We start from the raw sequence: 22,332 nt of genomic DNA, 5'->3' as shown, positions 1-22,332 counted from the left end.
CCTCCTGATTCAAGCTCTATCTGAGCCATAATCTTAAAAGCACTTTGGAATTTATGGTATTCAGGGGAACTTTTGAGTCTTCGAAGAAAGAATTATTATGTTTGACTAAACTTTGATGGCGGTATTATTGATTTCAAAAAGCACCTCTGTGAGAACGCTATTCTTTATCATCCTCCACTTCTTAGCATAGATAAAAGTCAGTGTCAATTAATCCTGAATTAAACTGTCATTTTATACAAGTACTGGGAACCCTCTGCCATCCCAATTACCATAGGCCACTGAGTTCAGTCTCAAGCATTGAATTTGGTAGATGCTCTTCATAGCAATACTTTTTTTCCTACAAAAAAATAAATAAAAATCTGGATTTCAAAGTCCGGTGTGGCTGAAGAGAGGAGAAAGGGTAGTGAAAACATAATCCATATAGAAGCTAATGAGATGGAGCTATAAAGTCTCTCAGGGAGGCCTCGCCTTTCCATTTATTTTGGGAGGGTCTCTATTTTGCAGTTCTTGTAATCAAAAAAGCACACACTCAAAAGAAAAAAACTCATTCCCACTAGATCCAAGCATACTTGGAGAAGCAATGTGGAATAGTGGAAGGAGTACAGGGCTAGGAGCCAGGAGACCTGGATTCTAAATCCAGCTTTGTTCCTTAACCGCTGTGTGCCTTCGGGCAAGTCACTGGATTTCTGAGTTTCTTCCTCTACGAAATGGGATGAAAATAGTTCTTCCTCCCTGTTAGACTGTGAGCCCTGTGTGGCGGGGAGGGCCTGATTGATGCGACTGCACTGCGTTGACCCCAGGGTCAGGGTTTAGCACAGTGCTTGGTAAATAGTACGTACCTATCAATTGCCACCCCTCAATACCTAGACCACCTTAAAGTCTTTGAGGTTCATAAACCTCATTGATACAGATTCCTCTCATCCCCCCCCCAAACATACACACCTTTACTTGCCTGTTTTCAGTCTCACCTGAAAACTTACAGGCCCACTGGCTCTGGTAATTCTAAAAAATTCCCTTTTTGGGGGGAGTCTCCATAAGTGTTTAATAACAAAAACGATGGGAAGGAAGGAGGTAAAAGCGGGCCGGCGTCCTGACTGGAGTTGGCTGCTCGGCCAGTTTGGAGGCATCCTCTTCCACCACGACCTCAGTTATTTCTTGTTTAACTTGGAAAAACGATTGGCAGGGATGTCTTCTTTCTGCATGAAACGGGCACCGGCCAACTCGTGGCTCAGTGGAAAGAGCCCGAGCTTTGGAGTCAGAGGTCATGGGTTCGAATCCCGCCTCTGCCTCTTGTCAGCTGTGTGACTGTGGCAAGTCACTTAACTTCTCTGTGCCTCAGCTTCCTCATCTGTAAAATGGGGATGAAGTCGGTGAGCCTCATGTAGGACAACCTGATTACCCTGTATCTAACTCAGCGCTTAGAACAATGTTCTGCACATAGTAAGCGCTTAACAAATACCAACATTATTGTTATTATTACCTCCACCCTTCCATCCATCACCTCAGACCGCAAGTCAGCTCTGACCCTGCAGGGTCAGGCAGGGCAGGGGGTGGACACCCCTCAACCTGGCTCAGAGGGGCTTAGCTTAACTATGTCTGCGTGGCTCAGTGGAAAGAGCCCAGGCTTGGGAGTCAGAGGTCATGAGTTTGAATTCTGGCTCTGCCACTTGTCAGCTGTGTGTTCAGTTGTCAGTTCCCTCATCTGTAAAATGGGGATGAAGACTGTGAGCCCCACGTGGGACAATCTGATTACCCTGTATCTACCCCAGCGCTTAGAACAGTGCTCTGCACATAGTAAGCGCTTAACAAATACCAACATTATTAAGGGGTCTAAAAATGCAGCTGCCAAGGGTGACAGGGTGCCACTTGTCAGCTGTGTGACTGTGGGCAAGTCACTTAACTTCTCTGTGCCTCAATTCCCTCACCTGTAATATGGGGACTGTGAGCCTCGTGTGGGACAACCTGATTACCCTGTATCTACCCCAGCGCTTATAGTGCTCGGCACATAGTAAGCGCTTAACAAATACCAACATTAATATTATTAATAATAATAATTAATAAATAATAATAATAATGTTGGTATTTGCTAAGCGCTTACTATGTGCCAAGCACTGTTCTAAGCGCTGGGGTAGACACAGGGGAATCAGGTTGTCCCACTTGGTGCTCACAGTCTTAACCCCCATTTTACAGATGAGAGAACTGAGGCACAGAGAAGTTAAGTGACTTGCCCACAGTCACACAGCTGACAAGTGGCAGAGCTAGGATTTGAACTCATGAGCCCTGACTCCAAAGCCCGTGCTCTTATTAGAGGGTAATCAGGTTGTCCCACATGAGGCTCACAGTTAATCCCCATTTTACAGATGAGGGAACTGAGGCACAAAGAAGTTAAGTGACACAGCTGACAAGTGGTACCCCACCACCCTTGGCGGCCGCATTTTTAGGCCTCTTCTGAGCCAGGTTGAGGGGTGTTCCCCCTTTTACAGATGAGGGAACTGAGGCCCAGAGAAGTGAAGTGGCTTGCCCACAGTCACCCAGCTGACAAGTGGCAGGGCCGGGATTCGAACCCATGACCTCTGACTCCCCAGCCCGGGCTCTTTCCACTGCTTCACAGGAGCTACGAAAGCCCTCGCTCGTCGCCCGCCTCCTCCTTCTCCTCGTCGTCCTCGCCCAAGGCCTCCACAGCGCGCCCCCACCGCCTGACCCGGGCTCCTTCCGCCCCAGCAAAGAGTCCCCCCCGCCCCCGTCGCTGAGCCCCGCACTCCAAACCCCTCGCCGACCCCTCGTGTCGGAAAGGAGGAGGGAAGAGGATTCCCCCGGAGCCTCGACACGCCCCGCTCCCGCCCGTTGGCGATTTCTACCGGGCCGTCGAGGACCAGACGGGCCTCCGGTCCTGCTGAGGGGCGGAGGGATCCGAGCAGGGCCGCCGTGCGGGTCCGGCCGGCAATTGGAGGGGGCGGCGGGAGGCGGGGCGGCGGAGGGGGCGGCTTGTTGTGAGCTGCTGCGCGGCCGCCCGATCGGGGCCGTTATGGCGGCTCCATATTAATACTCTCCTCCTTCTTTTCCTCCCCCTCCTCTGGAGCCGTCTGCCCCTCACCCGGACGCCACCTCCACTCTCCTCCCCCCTCCCCCCCCCCCCGCCTTCTTCTACCATGCCCGGCATGATGGAGAAAGGGGCCGAGTTTCTGGGGAAGAACCGGTCCGCCAACGGCGGCGGGAAGAACCCGGCCGGCGCCTCCAACGGGCTCCCCTTCTCGGAGCCGGAGAGCGGCGGCAGCAGCGACGACGAGCACGGTGGTAGCCTCGAACTCCTCCCCGCCAAACCCTCCTTGCCCCCTCCCCCTTCCTCCTCCCGCCCCCCTCCCTTCCGAGCCCGGGCGCTGCGGTAGCCTCGAACTCCCGGTGCAGTGCAGCAGCAAGCACCCACCGCGACCCCCTCCTCCTCTTCCTCCTCCTCCTCCTCCTCCTTTTTCTCCTCCCCCTCCACCACCTCCTCTTTTCCTCTCCACCACCTCCACTTGCTCCGTCTCGCTGGATGGGTGGGCTGGGTGTCACCTTCCTTGCCCCCCAACTCCTCGCCGTTTTAGGCTCCAAGAATCCCCCTCGTCGTTCTTTAATCAGTCTTCTCTTTTCCCTCTCCTTTTTTCGGTGTTCCTTTGCAGATGTTGGAATGAGGGTCGGAGCGGAATATCAAGCTCGAATCCCCGAATTCGATCCTGGTAAAAAAATCTCTTTTGCTTAAAAATGCTCTTTTCTTTTCTGGCCGGCGGGGGAAGTCGGGGATGGGGGTCGATTTGGAGGGGGGAGGTCGGGCGAGATGGCTAGCTGGGGAGGAGGAAGGGCGAGTGTCGGGGTTTGGAGGGGTTGTGACAGGCTTATGGACGGATATTAGGTTGGTGCGTTGCAAGGTTAATATGGTTTCCTTGGGAGGCCACTTGTGCGTCTGGAGGTTCTCCTAAGCATCCTTGGAGCCCGGGAGTCTCCGTGCAAGGATGGAGAAACGCCTGAACGCACCGGGGAGGCATCGGAGCAGAGAATTAGGGTGCAGAAGGCGACCCGCCCCCCCCCCCAAAATGTGCCCGGTTGGTCGCGGGGTGGACGTGCCGCAAAGCAAAAGGCCAAAAGAGCGGGAGGGAGGGAGCGAGGTGGGAAGAAGGTAGAAAAATCTCCCGCATCAAACTGCACCGGGGAGCAAAGAGGGGGTGGGGGACCGACCCGTCCCTCCGAGGTGGCCGAGGTCTGCCTGGTTGCCGTCACCCAGTCGAGGCGGACAGCCAAGTCCGAGCAGCAGCGCCGAGAGAGGGGAGATTTTTTTTTTTATTATTTATTTATTTTTTTTGCAAGGTGGAGTAGCCTCGGTAGCAGCGCCTCTGCAGACCGAACGAGCGGCCGAGGGGAGGGGAAAGGGGTGGAGAGACAGACGCCAGAGGCACACCTCGCCTGCGAGACGAGCCTTAGGAAGTCAAACCACCGAGTGGTGGCTGCTGTTGCTGCGAAGTCTCCCAGGGAGACATTTTCTAAACGAGCACACGGTCCCAGCCGCCCCTGCCAACCCCGTTTGCCGTCTCTGGGCCGACTTTTTTTCTCCAAACCAGCCCCATGGCGGTCACGGGATTTCAGCTGGGGGAGAGGATTGAGCCAGAGATCCTCCTCCTAAGGAGGCTCCAAACCGAAACCTCTCCCCGGGGAGCCCGTTTCATGCCTTGAACCCCACCGTCGATGGCTGGGAGCACTTTTGAAAGGGGCCCTTATTTGGGAGGTGATCACACGCCCCCCCTTAAAAGACTTTCCCCATTCTTCTGTTTTTAGGAAGAATGATGCCATTGCCCCAAAGTCATTTTATTGCCAGCTGCTAGGGCTTTTTTGTATTTGTCTTGCCGAAGTACAGGAGGACCATGTCGGGTTTTTGTACTATTGCAAAGTAAAGTAAGATATTTAATGCTCATTTAATGAGGAATATCCTGTCGAGTGGCTTTTCCCTCAGCAGGCCCCAAACCTGTTGAAAGCCGTTTTTTTGTGATCAAAGAAAAGGGGGGTGGCCGGTGGGGACCTCACCAAACTTTGATTTGTATGGTAAGAGGAATGTCAAGGATTCACTTTTTTCCAGTTCCTCAGAAGAAAAAAAAATCGAGTTAATTCTGCCTAGACATTGAATTTTCTTGCTTCTAAATTACATTGGGGCATGAAGAAAATTAAATTGAAGCCTCCTAGGGATATTTTAGCTGTCTTTGAACACAAGGTAGATCTTAATGTATTCCTTTATGTGACTTCCAGTTATAGATTTGTACCTAATCAAAACATGTCAGTCAGTAAGGATTTTGTGGACCTTTTGCTGGCTAAACAGTTTGGGGACAATCCTCCCACGTCTTCTTCTACTGTCTCCCATCACAGTGGACAGTTATCCTCTGTCTCTGAGGCCCGTAACCCTGACATTCTCTGTGACTCCTCCTCCTCGACTCCCAGGCACCCATTTCCTGCTCCCCCTAAAGCCCCCATATTTTGTGTCTCACCAAATCCTGTCATCTTCCTCCACTACATTTCCAGGATGCCCTCCTTCCTCTCCCTCTAAATGATCCCTGAGCTGGCCCAGGCACCTGTTACAGCTTCACTTAATTAGGGCCTCAGCCTCCTCTCTGGTTTTCCGTCTCCCCTTCAGTTTTCTACTTCATTCTACTGCCTGTATTATTTTTCTAAAACATTTTGGATATATCTAAATCAGAAACACTGACCCATTCCTCTCCACATGAAGCAGAAACTCTTGCCCATTGATTTTTTTTTTTAAGCCATCAATCGGCTCACTTCCTCCTGTTTATAAATGTGATTGACTGATTGATCCACTCTTCCCTTCCACTACACTTCAGCTCTCACATTCCTCTCAAGATATCCTACTCAGTTCCTTTTTCTGGTCTCTCTTGCTGTGGATCTTTTTGCTCATATGTCGTCCCCTCCCCTTTCAAGTTCAGTAGACCACTACTCTCCCCGTTGTCAAAGCCTTCCTGAAATCATATCTTGAGTAGACTTCCCTAAATTAATTTCTTTTCTTCCCAAGTTACATCCCCTCCATCTGCTGCTTAAGCACTTCTGTGCCCTTGTGTACTCACAACATCCCATAGCACTTACTTCATACCTTAATTGCCCTATTACTTAAACCCTAATTCCTGTACTTATTTCCTCTTTTCTCTTGGCTGTAATTCACTTAATGTCTGTCTTCTCCCCACTCCATTAGATTGGAAGCTCCTTGAGGGCAGAGATCATGTTCACTAATTGTATTCCAAGTGCTGAGTGTAGTGCTCTGCACACAGAAGGTGTTCAATAAATTCTATTGATTGACTGAGGTACCTTACAAAATCTGCTTGTCGTCTTTTAAACTCCTGCCCTAAAGAATGCAATTTTTATTTAAGAAGAATCCTTTATCAATTAAAAAAGTTGTTCCTCTTGAATCTGAAACTAGGTTTGCTCCCAAGCCATTATGACCTAATTTAAAATGTTAAAATAGCCACTTGTCACTTTAGCATGAATGTCAGTGAGCCAAGTAGATGCCTACTTGTAAACCCACTTAACTGTTTTCCTCTGATCAAGCACTTAGTACAGTGCTTTGCCCACTGTAAGTGCTCAATAAATACCATTGATTGATCGGGTTGGAAACATCACAGGAAGCCAGACTTCCTGTTGGAACAAAGCTGGGCATGCCAAGGACTGATCTCTGTAAAGAATTTACATTTTTTAATTTCCCAATTAGACCCATAATTTCTGAAAGGGGTGAATACCAAGGTACATGTGCTGTCGTATGTAAGTTGGTGCTCAGGTATTGAGCTACCCAGTGGCTATGCAGTAACCAAGTCCATTCAGTTTATCCACCTCAACTGAATGATGTCCACTAGTCTCAAAGTAGGAGATCATCATATGCTAGTTGTGACTTTCTTTTTTTGAACTTCTTCAGTTTGAAAAGTTATTTAACTGACTCTTTTTACATTTTCAGTTTCTCCCTTTTTTCCATTTCAGTCTCGATTTGCCCTTGTGCCTAGTTATTAAACTAGTACGCTCAGAGTTATCATAGTTGACTTCTCACCTTTAAAGCACCAGCTTGTTTCTGTTGTTTTTTGGGGTTTTTTTGCTCTTCTCTTACTGGAAACTAAAGTTGGGATTGGAACCTAAGTGGTTTATACTTAAATTTGAAAGGCTTTGTCCAACCATCATCAAAAATTTTAAAGTGTGTGGGAAGAGAAGTTAAGCTTCATGACATAGACCATCAGGCACAAATCTGCCTTTTGGCTTCTAATATATTTTGACAATATTAAGGGTTTGAGGAAACTTTTTGTTTTGAAAGTTCACTTTATTTTGATACTTTTTTATGGTAGTTATTAAGTGCTTATTGGTGGCAGCCACTGTATTAAGCACTGGGATAGAATAAGCTCATCAGGTTAGACACAGTCCATGACCCACATGGAGCTCACAGTCTTAATCCCCAATTTACAGATGAGGTGACGCACGGAAAAGTTATGTGACTTGTCTTAGGTCATGCAGCAGACAAGTGGCATAGCCAGGATTAGAACCCAGGACCTTCTGACTCCCAGGCCCATGCTCTAGCAGTGAAGCCACTCTGCTTCTCTATTCAGTAATTTTATAAAGTAATATACGTTGTCAGCTCAACATAATTAGGCTAGGACCACTAAAGTTTTAAACATAATTTAAGAGAGAGAACTGCATGGAAGTGAAACTAGTTTTATTAATTGACTAAAAATAAAAATTTTAAAATAATGTCTGTTTTTTATGTCCCTCTAGCATAGTTTTTGGCTCTTCTTGATTTCTTTACTGTTGCCCCACTGTTCTTATAGCCATGCAAAGCTCTTCATATCCTGAAGTGTACGTTTTTTGGTTTGTTTGGGGTTTTTTTGTGGCCCATGAAGTTGTTTGGTAATCTATAAATATAATTCAATCCCATGGACACAAGGATTAAGATAGAGACTCCAGTGCATGTATCTAGAAATCAAAGTGTTAAAATATGCAAATGTTGATTTTGGAGATGGACAAGAATTATTATGCATAATGCAAACCATAGTTATGGAACTAACTGGTTGGGTTCAGTAGATTTAAGAAGGATTAATAATTAAGGGGGAAGCAGGGATGGGAGCTTCTTGCTAAATTGAGCATATTAACTGGTTAATCTGACTTTGTGCTTTCCTATGACTTTCTTGTGAAGTCAGTCTACAACAGGTTCATAGGACAGAAGATCCTTCTCAATATCTGGACCTACATCTTTCTGATTTATTACCATCCTGAGTGTCCCATGTAGTAAAATAAAATCTTCTTGAACAAAGGGGATTTTCTTGGTGCCCTTTTGGTGTTGAAATTGATTGCAGAATTGCAATAATTCTAGGTTTAAATTGGTGGCCATTTTTTTCTCCCTAGTTGAAAGCACTGTGAAATACTTTACTCCAGTAGTTTCATAAATATAGGCCTTAGGTATCCTCAAATACTTCAGATAAGAAGTTCCAACTTTGGGGATTTTGCATACCCTTTTATTGCTAAACCGTTACCAGTGTACCCATTGTACACATCTCGGCATCTTCTCAGGCCAAAAAGGATTGAAGTTTGTAGCTTAGCGTCTTTTCAGAAGGTGATTTCAAACTTAATTCCCTTCAGAGTTTCATCTCTTCAGTGAAGTGTTAATCTTTTGCTCTAGAATTAAATACACCCAGTTCTCCTGTGTCACTGGGATTGCAGTCTTGCAGACCTGAGCATAAAGAAAGACTTGCCTCAGGCATGCGCACAGGTTTTTCTGTGTCATGCTGGGTCCAGGCAGATGCGTACACTAATTCTGTTACCTTCACTATCCAAAATGCATAGTGAAAACACTTTCAGGCAGTAGAATCTACCATTTTTTCCATTACAAATAAATGGAATGATGGGTTTTAGATTTCTACTTTGCTAGGTGAGTTCATTTTGGCTTTTTAAATAGGGAAAGTTAATCTTGGTGGGCTGGATTGCAATATTCTGTGTTCATTTTCTTACTCTGTGGAATTATGTATATTCTCCTTCTCACTCTTCTATTGGAAAGGGTTGTAGTCAAGGAACAGCCCAGAAAGACAAGGGATCGCTTTAACTCCAGATTCCCTTTTATTTGTAGAATCACTTTGGATAAGCATTTTAGCATTTGGACCACCAGCCTTTCAAGTCTCAGTTGACTGGTAATGAGGGAAGAGGGAAATTTGTTGTAGGGAAATAAAGACAATGGGGAGTTTTTTTGTGTTTTTTGTGTTTTGCTTTAATGAGCTCAGAATGTCTGCATATTATTTCCTGGAAGCGGTTGCTTTGTGTGGCCATTGAACCTGGTGGAGTTAGTCTCCAGGCTGGACAAAGAACATTATGAAATGTCTTAATTAGGCATTCCACTACTACTTCTAAATGGGACTTTCCATACTAGTAGAGCTGTTAACCATCGCAGTTGTAGAGCTGAGAAGACTCATCACGTTCAGTGGGAAAGCTGTTGGGGAAGCCAATTTCTATTAGATCGGTCCTTTAATTGCCATAGCAAGATCTGCAAGAAGAAACGGCTGTCATTGCTCATGAACATCAGTATGTCTGTTTTAGAGGAGAATTTACCTTAAATTTCAAGGCTACAAAAGTGTGGGGATGAGGGAGTAAATATTTTAAGTCTAAGCCTACTGTTTGCCTGTAAAATTTAAGTGCTAAAAAAATTGAATAGTTGCATTGTAATTCAAATCCATTTTGCAGGAAGTAACCCGAATATTCAAATCTGCAAGTTTAACATGGTACTAAATTGTTTGTTGATTGAGAGCTTCCTGTGGGCAGGGGACATGTCTATGGACTCTGTTATAGCGTATTCTCCCACATGCTTAGTACGGTGCTCTGCACACAGTAAGTGCTCAGTAAATATGATTGAAACTGTCGCAGTCACTTAAGCAACAGTGTTTTTGAGCATTTTGCTTTATTTCTCTGTGACACCATTGGGATTTTTATTTTTCAAGTAGTTAGAAACTAGATTCTTATTGAGTCAGTTAATAGAAAATATATTAATGTCTGTCTCCCCCTTTAGACAGTAAGCTCATTGTGGGTAGAGAATGTGTCTACCAACTCTGTTGTATTGCACTCTCCCATGAGCTTAGTACAGGGCTCTGCACACAGTAAGCTCTCAATAAGTAGCATTGATTGATTGATTGAATAACAAGCAGTACTTGAACTTAATCAGAATGGGCCTGACTCAGCTCCAGGATAAGGAAAAGTCCCAGAAGAGCCATTCCACTTATGAAAGCTGTTCCATGGCAGTGGCCATTTTGGCCAGTGGGGAGTGACCTCTCCAGGCTAGGGAGGAATTGTGGTCCCCAGCCCCAGCTCTAGGGCCTCTGTGCAGCAGATAAAATTGGGGAGAGAGGTCAGGGGTGCCAGCCTCTGGTCCAGGCTGTGATATAATCTTTAGCAGCCTGCCTGCCTGCCTGCCTGCCTGCCATCAGAGATGACTCCATGGTCATTCTAGTTAACATTTTATTTTTAAGTTTCAACACTGTTACAAGCATCTCACCTGCATTTTGTAATCTTGAAAAACCACCTTTTATTTTTAGAGCCCTCATCCCAGGATTTCTTTTTTCTCCTTATAAAACCTTTTTTAGTACTGAACATAGAGCTCAAATTTAGTTTGGCTGTTCTAGTTTTCTTACAGGTTAAGTTCTGGTATCCGTTAAATGTTGATGGACAAACCTCAGGACTGAGAACCTGTATGAAAGAATGGATTACAGCGGTAGTGGTGTGCACCCATTCTCGGCCCTCTCAGTTGCATTTCTGCTGGGCAGTGAGTGAGTAAGCAAGCATTTTGAAGTGCCTACAAAGGCCTTTTTAACTCTGGGACCTATTTACAGCTCAAGTGACCACACCACACTGCCCCTGCTGTGTTATAAACTAACAGATAGTTGCTTTGGTCTCCAGCTATTTTATTTATTTTTTTCAGGATTCCTGCTGGGCCTTTCTACTTTGCAGAACCTCCAGGTAGTTCATCAGACAGCAACTTTCATGCCCTTTCTTAGCGAGCAGGACTAGATCCCAGATCTTCTTATTCTCGGAGCTCCGCTTTTTCCACTGGACCACCAGTAGGGCTATCCAAGTGACTCCCAGTGAAAGGCAACTCTAGAACTATAATTCATGGCAACTAAACCTCTGGAGTTTTTAGAGTCTAAGTTATTTTCCCTCGTTTTTTCTCTCTCTACGTGCTTTTTGCTCCTCATAGGTGGGGAACGTATCTATGAACTATGTTATAGTATACTCTTCCAAGTATTTAGTACAGTGCTGTGCATACAGAAAGTGCACTGTTTTGCAGAAACAAAATAAAAATAAAGTATAATTCATTTACTCATCTTAAATATAACTGTTCTAGTAATAACAGAACAATAAAATATTTCCTTCTTGTTACAGGTGCTACGAAATACACCGATAAAGACAATGGAGGGATGCTTGTCTGGTCACCATATCACAGTATTCCAGACGTCAAGTGTAAGTCTGTATTTCATATTAATTATATTAATTGATTCAAGAGTTCTGGAAATCCCTCTTCCTCCACAAAGTCGCCTCTAATTTGAAGACAAATAGTGGAAAAAAAACCTGAACTTGACACTCGGAGAAGCACTGTGGCTTAGCAGAAAGGGCTCGGGCCTAGAGATTAGAGGATCCGGGTTCTTATCCCAGCTCTGTCACCTATCTGTTTTGTTACCTTGGGCAAGTCACTTCTCTGTGCCTCACTTCTAAAATGGGGATTCAGTACCTGTTTTCCATCCTGCTTAGGTTATGATCACTATATGAGACAGAGTGTGTCTGATCTGGTTATCTTGTATTTACTCCAGTGCTTGGCACAGTAAATGTTTAGCAAGTACCACTTCCCTGATGTCCCCTTTCATGGACCACCATAAACAATGTACTTTTCCCTTTGTATTGGGAATCCTTGCTCCAACACTCTTCATTGCAATAGCTCTATTGAATTCCAATGCCAGTATTTCTTAGAACACACACACTTTCCCATGCTGTAAATATGAATTTTACCTGGCCTCACACACCTCTTCTAACAGATACCTTCTCAATCTTTTCCATTTCAAAAGCTCTTTGTTCTGTTTAGCATTAGATTAAGTATATATCTTTAGAATTATAGGACATCAAGGGGGGAGTCTCTTTGGTGAATATAATGTGAAAGATAATACTGTCAGAATTAAATATTTGCACATATACACAAGCATCTTTTTTTCTGTTATTGGCACATAATTACATTGCTATTTGATCATGTAACTATCATGTTTTTTAATTTTTGGGGGGGATCTTGGAAAAGCATTGGAGCACTCTGTCCTATTTTTGTATCTGTCTTTCTTCCCCCTCCCCCTCCAAGCAAATTGGGATTCACCAGGTTGGAGTTGACTCTACCCAAAGACAGCTCGACTGCACCATTATCAGTATGAATTAATCAGGAAGGAGAATAAAATGACCCCAGATGTGTGGCCAGTCATTTAATGTATATTGTCCCTGGGGGTCCTGGGGCTCTGATCCTCATGGAAGGGAGGATTAGAGGTGATGTGAATGGGTCAAGAGCCCAGCTCATGGACCTTAATTGCTCTGGTACCACCACAATGCATAATTCTCCCAGCAGTGTCATATTTCTACATGCTTATTTCTGCATCTGGAAGGATTGTGATCCCATCTTTTAATTTGGTATGGTGCTTAAGTTTATATTCAGAGGAAATTTCAATTTGAATTGAGTATTTCATAATAAGTTGGTAGTGCTGCTGAGTTTTGATGGCATTTTTATCCTAAATCAGTTAGCAAAACCCTCATTCTCTCGAATCTTCCTATGTGTTGATGGGTGTTCATTCCATTGGGAAAGAAGTTGAGTAAGGACTTAGTGAAATGGTACAGGAAAAAAATATTTAAATAGTTTGGGAAGTTGTCATTTATTATAGTTTTTGTAGCCCTGAATCTTGAACATAATTAGAGTACTTTTATTTTCAACTTGAAACTCAAATATACTTATTCTTATAAGTGAAAGGTCTTAAAAGAGCTTTCTATCTGAATGCCTGTGAATGTAAAGCACCACAAAAGGTAACACATCATTTCAATGAAATTTTCCCTGATAGCCAAGAATTAGGTTTAGCATTTTTGAAGTTCCTATTTAAAGGGGAGAAACTTAATCTTGGTATTATTTGTTATAGTGGATGAATACATTGCAATTGCGAAGGAAAAGCACGGCTACAATGTGGAACAGGTATGTGAATAAATAAAACTTGGTCATAATTCTGGAAATGCATAAATTCAACTGCACTAGACAGCAGTTTTCCTCCCACTAAAGTCCACTGAGCAACAATTACAGTAAAGAAGCCTGTTCTTTTGCAGTCCCTCTTACCACAAGGTTTTTGTTCTCTGCATGACTCTGTTTCATATTGAGCTCTGTACCCTAAGTAAAGAACTCCCCTATAAATGATGGGAGCTGCCAAGATTAGCCCTGGAACATGCTGAACAAGGTGACCAGCAGAACCCAGAATATTTCTGAGTATAGGGTCCGGCTCCTATTGAAAGGAAATGTTTAAATGTGCAAGCCTACTTCGCTCTTCATAAGATGGAGGCGTGATTTACTTAAGAAAGGAAGCTGATAGAGCGAGTGAGTGTGTGTGTGTGTGTGTGTGTTTCTGGGTGTGCGTGTGTGCATGTGTATAGGGGGTGGGGGTAGATAGTTTTGCTTTCATACTTTCGACTTTGTGGTCTCAAGTTCCTAAGCGTGACCTAATTGAAAGAGCACAAAACTGGGAGGCAGGAGACCCAGATCCTGGTCTAGCTCTGCCACTTTTCTGCTGTGTGTCTTTGGCCATGTTACTTAGCTTCTCTGAGTCTCACTTTTCTCTAGTAAATAGGGGTAAAATACCTGCTCTCCCTCCGTTTTTGAGTATGAATCTCATGTGGGACAGGGACTGTGGTGGATCTGATTATCTCAGCACTTAGCATGGTAGTAAGCATTTAATAAATGCTATCATTATGATTAAATGTAAAATTTTTTTTAATTTAAAAAAGGCTAAAAATGCAATTACTTGCAATTGATATTGTTAACAGAAGCTATTTGCATTTCCACCTCAGTAATAAGCATTTTAAAACAGCATAAAGCAATGACTCTCATTAATCCCTGGCAAAGGAGGTTAGTGGGAGTATGAATAAATAAAATCTACAGATAATCCTTAGTATCACCTTAGCAGAATTTTAATGCTTTTTATCATTAAGACTGCTAAAGACTACTCTGACCCATCCTTTAGAAGTGCTAAAACGTAGTGCTTTGACCAAAAATTGGACAGTGGGGAAGCCAGAAGGAGACGATGCAAAGAATATGTCAAGTTCTTCTTTAACATGAGGACTTTGTTCTTGCTAAACCTCATGTAAGGAAAGCTCGTCCATTCTTCCTTTAATCACATGTGCCCAAGCAGTTTCATGGATAAAACAGTGTTGCCTACTGGATAGAGCATGGGCTTGGGAATCAGACGGACCTGGGTTCTAATGCAGGCTCTGCCACTTGCCTGCTTTGTGACCTTGGGCAAGTTACTTCATTTCTCTGTGCTTCAGTTACTTCATCTGTAAAAGGGGATTAAGACTGTGAGCTCCATTTGGGACAGGGACTTTGTCCAACCAGATTAGCTTGTATTTACCCCAATTTTTAGTACAGTTTCTGGTGCATAGTTAATTTTTAACAAAAGTAATATATATCCTAGTAGGCTAAACCCTAACACCCTCACATGGTTGGACAAATATTGCTTAATTCTCAAGTTACAGTCTAACCAAAACATGAATTGAAAACATGTGTTATGGCAGAACTGAGTGTAATAGAGGGCAAAACTGACTTACTACCCAACCAGAGTACCGTGTGATTACTGTTTCTATTTCAGGGGCATTGAAATTTAGAGGTGTTTTTGCCAAACATAGTCCACTTTGTTTTGTATTATTTTTTTACCTTTAAATTATAAATATGCTTAAGAGCATATTTCTCATCAAAGTGTATCTTTTGAAAAAATGCACTTTAAGCAAGGTAAATTTAACATGCCATTTTAAAAGAGCACTGATGAGGTCCAGAAATTTAGATGTCCAGTCTTACTGTTTAGTATCTAATTTGAGTTTGTCCTTCAACAATGTGTTGATGTTTATAAAAATCGAAGCCAGCTATGCGGTTCTAAGAAAGAACTCCTCAAAAATAAACGAGGCCTATGTTAGGGAAGTTTGGGCAGAAGAATATTCCACTTCATGCTTCCAAGGGGTTGCAATAAAAGTAAGATTAATAGAGAAGCAACATTGCCTAGTGGATAGAATATGGGCCTGGAAGTCAGAAGGACTTGGGTTCCAATTCTGGCTCCATCACATGTCTGCTGTGTTACCTTGAGCAAGTCATTTAATTCTCTGTGCCTCAGTTACCTCATCTGTAAAATGGACATTAAGACTGTGAGCCCTATGTGGGACAGGGACTATGTCAACCCAGTTATCTTGTATCTACCCCAGCACTTAATACAGTGCCTGGCACATGGTAAGCACTTAACAAATACCACAGTTATTATTTTTATTATTATCATTTAAACTTTCCTGTATCCTTGTTCGCTTTCCTAGTAAGATATTTTAATAAAGGGCTTCACCTAGCCTATTGAAAATTCTACCATAGGAAGGGGGGGGTAAAAACTATTCAGTGGTGGGATTGGGGTGGGAGGGTGGCGGGGAATTATTTTTAAAAACTTTGGGACCTTAAGAGTTTTCTGTATCTTAAGGTCCCAAGGTTTTAAAAGTCAATTGTTGGAACTTCTGTGTTATTAGATGCTTTTGAAAAGTGAAAATGGAAATATTTTTCTTACTGATTCTCTCCTACCTCTCCCCCCACCCCACCTTTCACCCCCAACTTTGCCCTGCAACCTCTTTATTTATGCACGCTGGCTGATGGCTTTAGAATTTTTTCAAATGCAGAATTGTTTATTTGGCTCTTCTTTAATATTTGCTCTTCTCTTTTCAAATTATATAATGGGAACATCTATTGCATATCCACATCAGAAACCACATTATAAGGAATTTTTAAATCCTTGGCGATCACACATTTGGAGGATGAGAATCCAGAGTTTTGAGCCTACAAACTCAATTCAGGGATTTCACAGCCATTCTGTCCTTAACTCACTGTTTTGCCTAAATATTGCAGCACATATGGTCTGTATGAGCATCCATATTCTGAAGCCCAATCTTAAAAACTTCAAAAGAAACCATATGAGCTGTAGTACATAGGCACTCTGGATTAAAAGCCTAAAACTGTGAATTTTTTGTTTTTGTTTTTCAGTTGAAGTCGGACCCTTAGTATTTTAACTTAATTTTTGTTTAACTTTCTAAAGTGTGATATGACATAAATCAGCTAAAACCAAAAAGGGATGATTTCTCTTCAAAGGCACTTGGCATGTTGTTCTGGCATAAGCATAACATTGAGAAGTCCCTTGCTGATCTCCCTAATTTCACTCCTTTCCCTGATGAGTGGACAGTGGAAGATAAAGTCCTGTTTGAGCAAGCTTTTAGTTTCCATGGGAAGAGCTTCCACAGGATTCAGCAAATGGTAAGGCAACGGTTTATACTTTTAACAGTAACATCTGTTTTTTCCATTTTTCTCTCTGTTGCATTTGGTAATAGCAAGAAAATACGAAAGTTGCTAGTTGAAGGGTAAAGCCCTGAAGCCAGTGGAATCTTGCTCTTGTTATATGTTGTTTTCCAAGCCAGAGGAATAGCCTGAAACCTGAATTTTGGCATTTAAGATTTCTTTGACTCACTTCAGATGATGCTTTTTAGCAATGCACTACTGATATTGCCACATTTTGATTCAAATACATTTGTCATTCCAGGAAAAGAAAATCACATTCTTAAAGCAGATCATTTCAAACTTTTATTTTTCTGACTTCTATTGGATATTGAGCATCATTTAAATTTATTTTCCCCAGTTATTTGAACATTGTGACTGTAATTTGTATTTTTAAATAAAAAATCAACTTTCTGGCATTGAAATCTATACTGGGAAAGTAACTTAACACATTCTACATCTATATATTTTTTAAAAACCTAACTAAAAATTAATCTGTTTTTAAAAATATTCTCCAAGCTGACTGAAAACTAGATGTAAATGAATTTTGGGGTAGTTTAGGAAAAGCTCGTTAATAAATATTGCTCTTTGACTCAAAAATAAAGTTATTGGTAATGATGCTATCCATGTATCCTCTTACAGCCCATCCTTTTCCCATTTATTTCAATCTCTTTTTCCCCCACTAGACTGTATGCTAGTTGTGGGCAAGGAAGGTGCTTACCAACTCTATTGTATTGTATTCTCCTGTTGTATTGTACCAAGTTCTTATACAGTGCTCTGCATATAGAGAAGCAGCGTGGCTCAGTGGAAAGAGCATGGGGTTGGGAGTCAGAGGTCATGGGTTCGAATCCCAGCTCTGCCACTTCTCAGCTGCGTGACTTTGGGCAAGTCACTTAACTTCTCTGTGCTTCAGTTCCCTCATCTGTAAAATGTAGATTAAGACTGTGAGCCTCATGTGGGACAACCTGATTACCCTGTATCTACCCCAGCACTTAGAACAGTGCTCTGCACATAGGAAGCGCTTAACAAATACCAACATTATTATAGTAAGCATTCAGTGAATATGATTGATTTCATACATGTAAAAACTGCTCTTTGGTTTTGTAGCTCATTTTTATAAAGCCTGCCGCTCTTTGTAACTCCTCCACTTGTACGTTTCAGCTGAACAGCAAAAGAAGTCAGTTTAAGTATTAAGTATCCAGTTGAGGAAAGCTTTTAAGTGTAGTTCTACTAGAACAAGTAAGAAATATTAGGATGAGAGTATATTTGTTAATGATTTCCATTTACGCGTATGAATATAATTGAAATTCTTTTAGCTTCCAGATAAGACTATTGCAAGCCTTGTAAAGTATTACTATTCCTGGAAAAAAACTCGATCTAGGACTAGTTTGATGGATCGTCAGGCTCGGAAACTCGCCAATAGACATAATCAAGGTGACAGGTAAGTCGGATGCTCTTAAATAGTAATTCTTTTATAGGCAAAGATTGAATTGATTGCACAGGCAAAAAAAGTTATGTTTATTTCATCATTGCAAACTGTATTTCCCATAATTTTCACATATTTAAGAAGCTCTAACTTGGAGAAAACAACCCTGTGCTGAAAGTATCAACAGCTTAGTGTGTTTTCTCAGTCCTGAATCTGTCTTGTCTGACATTGGAAGCAAGCATGCCAAATGAATTAAATTATTTTTATGACGTGAATATGTGTGTGTTTTACTAGAACTGTGAAAGCGCCTATAAAGTGAAAAATTCAAGTTAATTTAAAAAATAATGTAGTGGAATACTATGAAAAACTGTATTTCTGCATCATTGTTTCAGTAGTTATTAGACAGCTTAATTAAATTTTTCCATTTATTACAGGCACCTTATTTTTCAATCCACAATTCTTGCTGTAACAAATTGCATTCCCATTCATTATTTCTGTTGAGAGTAAGGAACAATATGTTTTCTTATTTCTGAATAATTTTCCTCTGAACCCTCTCCCAGTGAGTCTCTCCATGTTTTCACTTAGGAGATTTTGCTGCAGCCATGCTAAAAGAAAGGTGTCCTTACACCATATACTAAAAATATAGTTACAAATTCATTCACTAACATATTTGGGAGGGAATGACAGCCTTAGTTATCTGAAGATGATCAAATTGCTGCAGATGAATAAATACACTGTTAGAGAATTGACATAAAAGGAAAAGAGGGCTGTTTATTAATTTTTGATATTTGTCCTTAGTGATGATGATGTGGAAGAAGCACATCCAGTGGATGGAAATGACAGTGATTATGATCCTAAAAAAGAAGCCAAAAAAGAGGTAATAATAGCCAGTAATTGCCTTCCTTATCCACCAGCTGGAATTTTTACCAAGAGTTCATAGAAGTCAGTTGACAATCCCAGCAGGTGTTGTGGGAGGAAGGGTTTGGGGAGCAACTCTTTAGAATTTTATTTCCCCAGTTAGGGGTCATGTGGAAATCCCAACATAACAAGGCTCCGGATAGGTTTTTTGGTTATAATCAATGGAATTTATTGAGTGCAGAGCATTGTACTAAGGGCTCATAGCTGCATAGCATGCTTCAATAGCCCACCATTTTTTCTTTGCTACTCTCCCTCCCACCCTCTCATACCATGTATGCTCCCTTGCCCTCTCTTTGGTTTTACTCCTTGACCCTCTTTATTATTACCTGATGCCCTGCCTGTCCCTCTTGGGTGGTATGAAGGGAAGCTCTTATCATCTCGCCTGCTAAATAACATAGCAATCCTGTTCTAATATTCTTTTTTTGAGGAAAGTGAAGGTGGGCAATAAAAGGTTGCTAGACCTCTCAAGTTCAGTTGAAAATCCTGGAGACATATCATTGCTTTAGGAGAAATAGGACTTTACCCTGAAGTAGAATTAGAAATAAAATACTCATATGGCTTTGTGCCCATGTGCTTGTTAGCAAGAATTATGAGAGAGGGGAAAGAACATGAATAATATTTGAAATAAGAGCTCAGATTGAATTAAAGTCTTCAGTATTCCCTTGTTCCAACAACCCTTGGCTATCTGGCATGATCATCATGAAAAGTGGTAATATTTTGATCATCACTGAACCAGATTTTCCCTCTGGCTAATCTGGTATCAGGCTGTAAATTGGGCACCATTAGAAGATTCTCTAGGATGTAAAAGTTGACCTGCTTCTCAAAGGCTTTTTTACTTCAGAACCGGGGCATAGCTATACCGTCGTTTTCAGCAGACCTAAAAATGAAGAAACGAAAATTTTTGTGTCAGTCCTCACACCTATATAGGGAATAAAAAGTTGTCACAAACCCTCAGGTTTCTTCAGAGATCATTCTTTTCTCTTATCATGAGAGCATTGGGCCAGAACATCCCAGTCTTGCACCTCCAGCAGAAATGAGAATAAAGCCTAGCTACATCTCATCCAGGTTGGTGGGGTGGGATGTAGCAGTCACCAATCACGATGAACACCGACTATGTACAGAACAATGTGCTAAGCACTTGGTAGAGAACAACAGAGTTTGTCATTACACTTTACATCTCCAATTTGCATTTCAAAAGGGTGCATGGGAGCTACATTTGAGGAGGCTAGTGCTGCTGTCAGCTCTTGTACAGTTTGTGTTTTTTTTCCCATTTGAATCAGATGTTGTGCTCCCTGGAGTTATGAAGCGAAGTTGAGTTCAGCACATATTGTTGAGTAATACGTGGCCACCCTTCTGTGGAAGTCAGTTAATCAGTAGTATTTATTGAGTGATAACTTGGTGCAGAGCTTTATGCTAAGCACCTGGGAGCATACAGTACATTAAAGTTGGTAGACATGATCCCTGCCTTCAAGAGCTTACAGTGTAACTCGTTGGCAATATTTCTATTGAGCTGGGAGAGCAACTGAGATTCAGAATAACCAAAAGTATTGTTATGGTTAAATCATTGTTAGACATGTTAGTGCATCTGATATGAAGATGGGTGTCAGAGGGCAACCGTGATTCTGCTCATCAAGGGTCTTTTGTTGCCACTGTTAGAGACACAGCACAAAGACTTTTGGACTGATCCAGTATGTGTAGGTATATCTCCACTTCTGCTTTAAGTAGGACGATCACTTTCTAGCTCCTGAATTGTGGGAAGAGAAGCATGCTTGTACCATTAAAATGAAATGTCTGTGCTTTATATTTTCACTACCCCCTAATATACAGTCATTTTTGCTGTAACATGGTAATATTCTCAAAGAACTTCATCATGTTATAGTAACTATTGTTTTAGTGAATTATGGATCAGATGGGTAGATATCAGCTGCCTTTGATACAAATTCCTGTATTACTCTTATGCCCACCACTAGAAGACTGCTCTCCCCGTTTTCCACCCATTGTTATTTTACTAAATTGATTCAGTACTGTTAGGTTGCCAAAATCCAAAGTACCATATGGAGTAGTACCATGAAGCTGGGAAGTGTAGCAATATCTCACCTTGACTGAATCATACATAAAACCATTTTTTCCTACACTGGATCTACTTGCACCAACTTGTGGATCATGTTCTACCCAAAACTGACTCACACTGTGGGAGACAATCCCTAATACTTCCCTTGTCGTAGTCAAGTTACGTAAATGAAAACACCTATAAGAGTAGAACTAATTGCACACTGTCATAACATCCAGTTTCCCTTTAACTTGGTACTTTTCTTAAATTTAACTTTCTGTATGAAATTTGAAGGCATTTCTAGTTTATTAATCTCATTCATATGGAAAAATCAGTCACTCAGTGGTATTTATTGAGTGCTTATGGGTTGCAGAGTTCTGTACTAACTGCTTGGGAGAGTACAGTATAATAGAGTAGGTAGGCAAGATCCCTGTCTTCACGGAGCTTTTAGGGAGACAGGCATTTTAAGCGCTCAATAAATTTGATTGAATGAATTAAATTAAAGATGGATTTGTACATAAATGCTGTGAGAGGTGAAAATCAAAGTGCTTAAGAGGACATACCCAAGCACGTAGGCAGAGCAGAAGGAAGGACATATAGGGGAAGTGACACAGAACAGAGCGCAAAAAGAGCAAATGAGGGCTTAGGGGAAGGCCTCTTGGAGGAATGTTCTTTCAAGACAGGGAGTGATGGTCTGTCGGATATGAATGGGGAGGTAGGTCCATGCCAATGAGAGGGTGTAGGCAATGGGTTGGCAGTGAGAGGTGAAATAGAGGTACAGTGAGTCAGTGAGTTGGTATTAGAGGAGCAAAGTGTGTGGGTTGGGTTGTAGTAAGGGATTAGTCAGTTTAGGAAGGGGAGAGCTGATTGAGTACCTTAAAGCCAGTGGTAAGGAGCTTCTGTTTGATGCAGAGATGGATGGGTAGCCAGTGGATAAATTTGCATCAACATCTCCCATTCAGAAATTTATAGGGAAACATTTCCAGTTGTTTCAAATCATATGGTATTTGTTTTTGTGGGTTGTGTATGCAAAATAATTTTGATCCAAGTGTGAATTGGCTCAATTGGATAAATCAAAGGCAAGTTAAAGTTTTTATGGGACTTACCTAGGTCCTATCCATTTGTAATTTCATGATGGTCACTGGCAACCCAGTTCTGAAAGGGAAAGCTTTCTGTAGGGCAAGACAAATTTTGATAGGGGTTAAGACTGTGAACCCCACGTGGGACAACCTGATTCCCCTGTGTGTCTACCCCAGCGCTTAGAACAGTGCTCGGCACATAGTAAGCGCTTAACAAATACCAACATTATCATTATTATAGGGCTAA

At 42.1% G+C, this 22,332-nt stretch overlaps 2 protein-coding genes and 1 long non-coding RNA gene across 9 annotated transcripts in view; 1 reads left to right on the top strand and 2 right to left on the bottom strand.

Annotated features, from left to right (window-relative positions):
* Window positions 1-1,273, bottom strand: part of KCNH1 (potassium voltage-gated channel subfamily H member 1) — a 257,772-nt gene extending 256,499 nt beyond the window's left edge. The window contains exon 1 of the mRNA XM_039914813.1: window positions 969-1,273. The gene's annotated coding sequence lies outside the window, so the exon portion shown is untranslated. The remainder of the gene's footprint in view (window positions 1-968) is intronic.
* A 1,715-nt stretch (window positions 1,274-2,988) lies between these two features.
* Window positions 2,989-22,332, top strand: part of RCOR3 (REST corepressor 3) — a 41,806-nt gene continuing 22,462 nt past the window's right edge. For 3 of the 7 annotated variants that reach the window (XM_007672334.3, XM_016228418.3, XM_029046930.2), the window contains exons 1-7: window positions 2,989-3,294; window positions 3,660-3,716; window positions 11,422-11,499; window positions 13,197-13,249; window positions 16,433-16,594; window positions 17,929-18,053; window positions 18,837-18,915. In XM_007672334.3, coding sequence (XP_007670524.1) covers window positions 3,150-3,294; window positions 3,660-3,716; window positions 11,422-11,499; window positions 13,197-13,249; window positions 16,433-16,594; window positions 17,929-18,053; window positions 18,837-18,915 — 699 coding nt within the window. In that variant the 5' untranslated portion in view covers window positions 2,989-3,149. Of the gene's footprint in view, window positions 3,295-3,659; window positions 3,717-10,654; window positions 10,999-11,421; window positions 11,500-13,196; window positions 13,250-16,432; window positions 16,595-17,928; window positions 18,054-18,836; window positions 18,916-22,332 lie in introns of those variants that run through there. The other 4 variants (XM_001509349.5, XM_007672337.3, XM_029046929.2 and 1 more) reach the window with 3 other exon arrangements.
* LOC114805629 lies at window positions 18,450-22,220 on the bottom strand. The gene is made up of 2 exons (XR_003753613.2): window positions 22,113-22,220; window positions 18,450-19,833 (listed from the first exon to the last, which is right to left on the bottom strand). It is a non-coding gene; the product is annotated as an uncharacterized LOC114805629 (long non-coding RNA).

Source organism: Ornithorhynchus anatinus, chromosome 19 (genome assembly GCF_004115215.2).
Source record: "Ornithorhynchus anatinus isolate Pmale09 chromosome 19, mOrnAna1.pri.v4, whole genome shotgun sequence".
Classification (NCBI taxonomy): Eukaryota; Metazoa; Chordata; class Mammalia; order Monotremata; family Ornithorhynchidae; genus Ornithorhynchus; species Ornithorhynchus anatinus.
The sequence above is the reverse complement of the archived record's forward strand: the minus strand, read 5'-3'. Positions and strand labels throughout refer to the sequence as shown.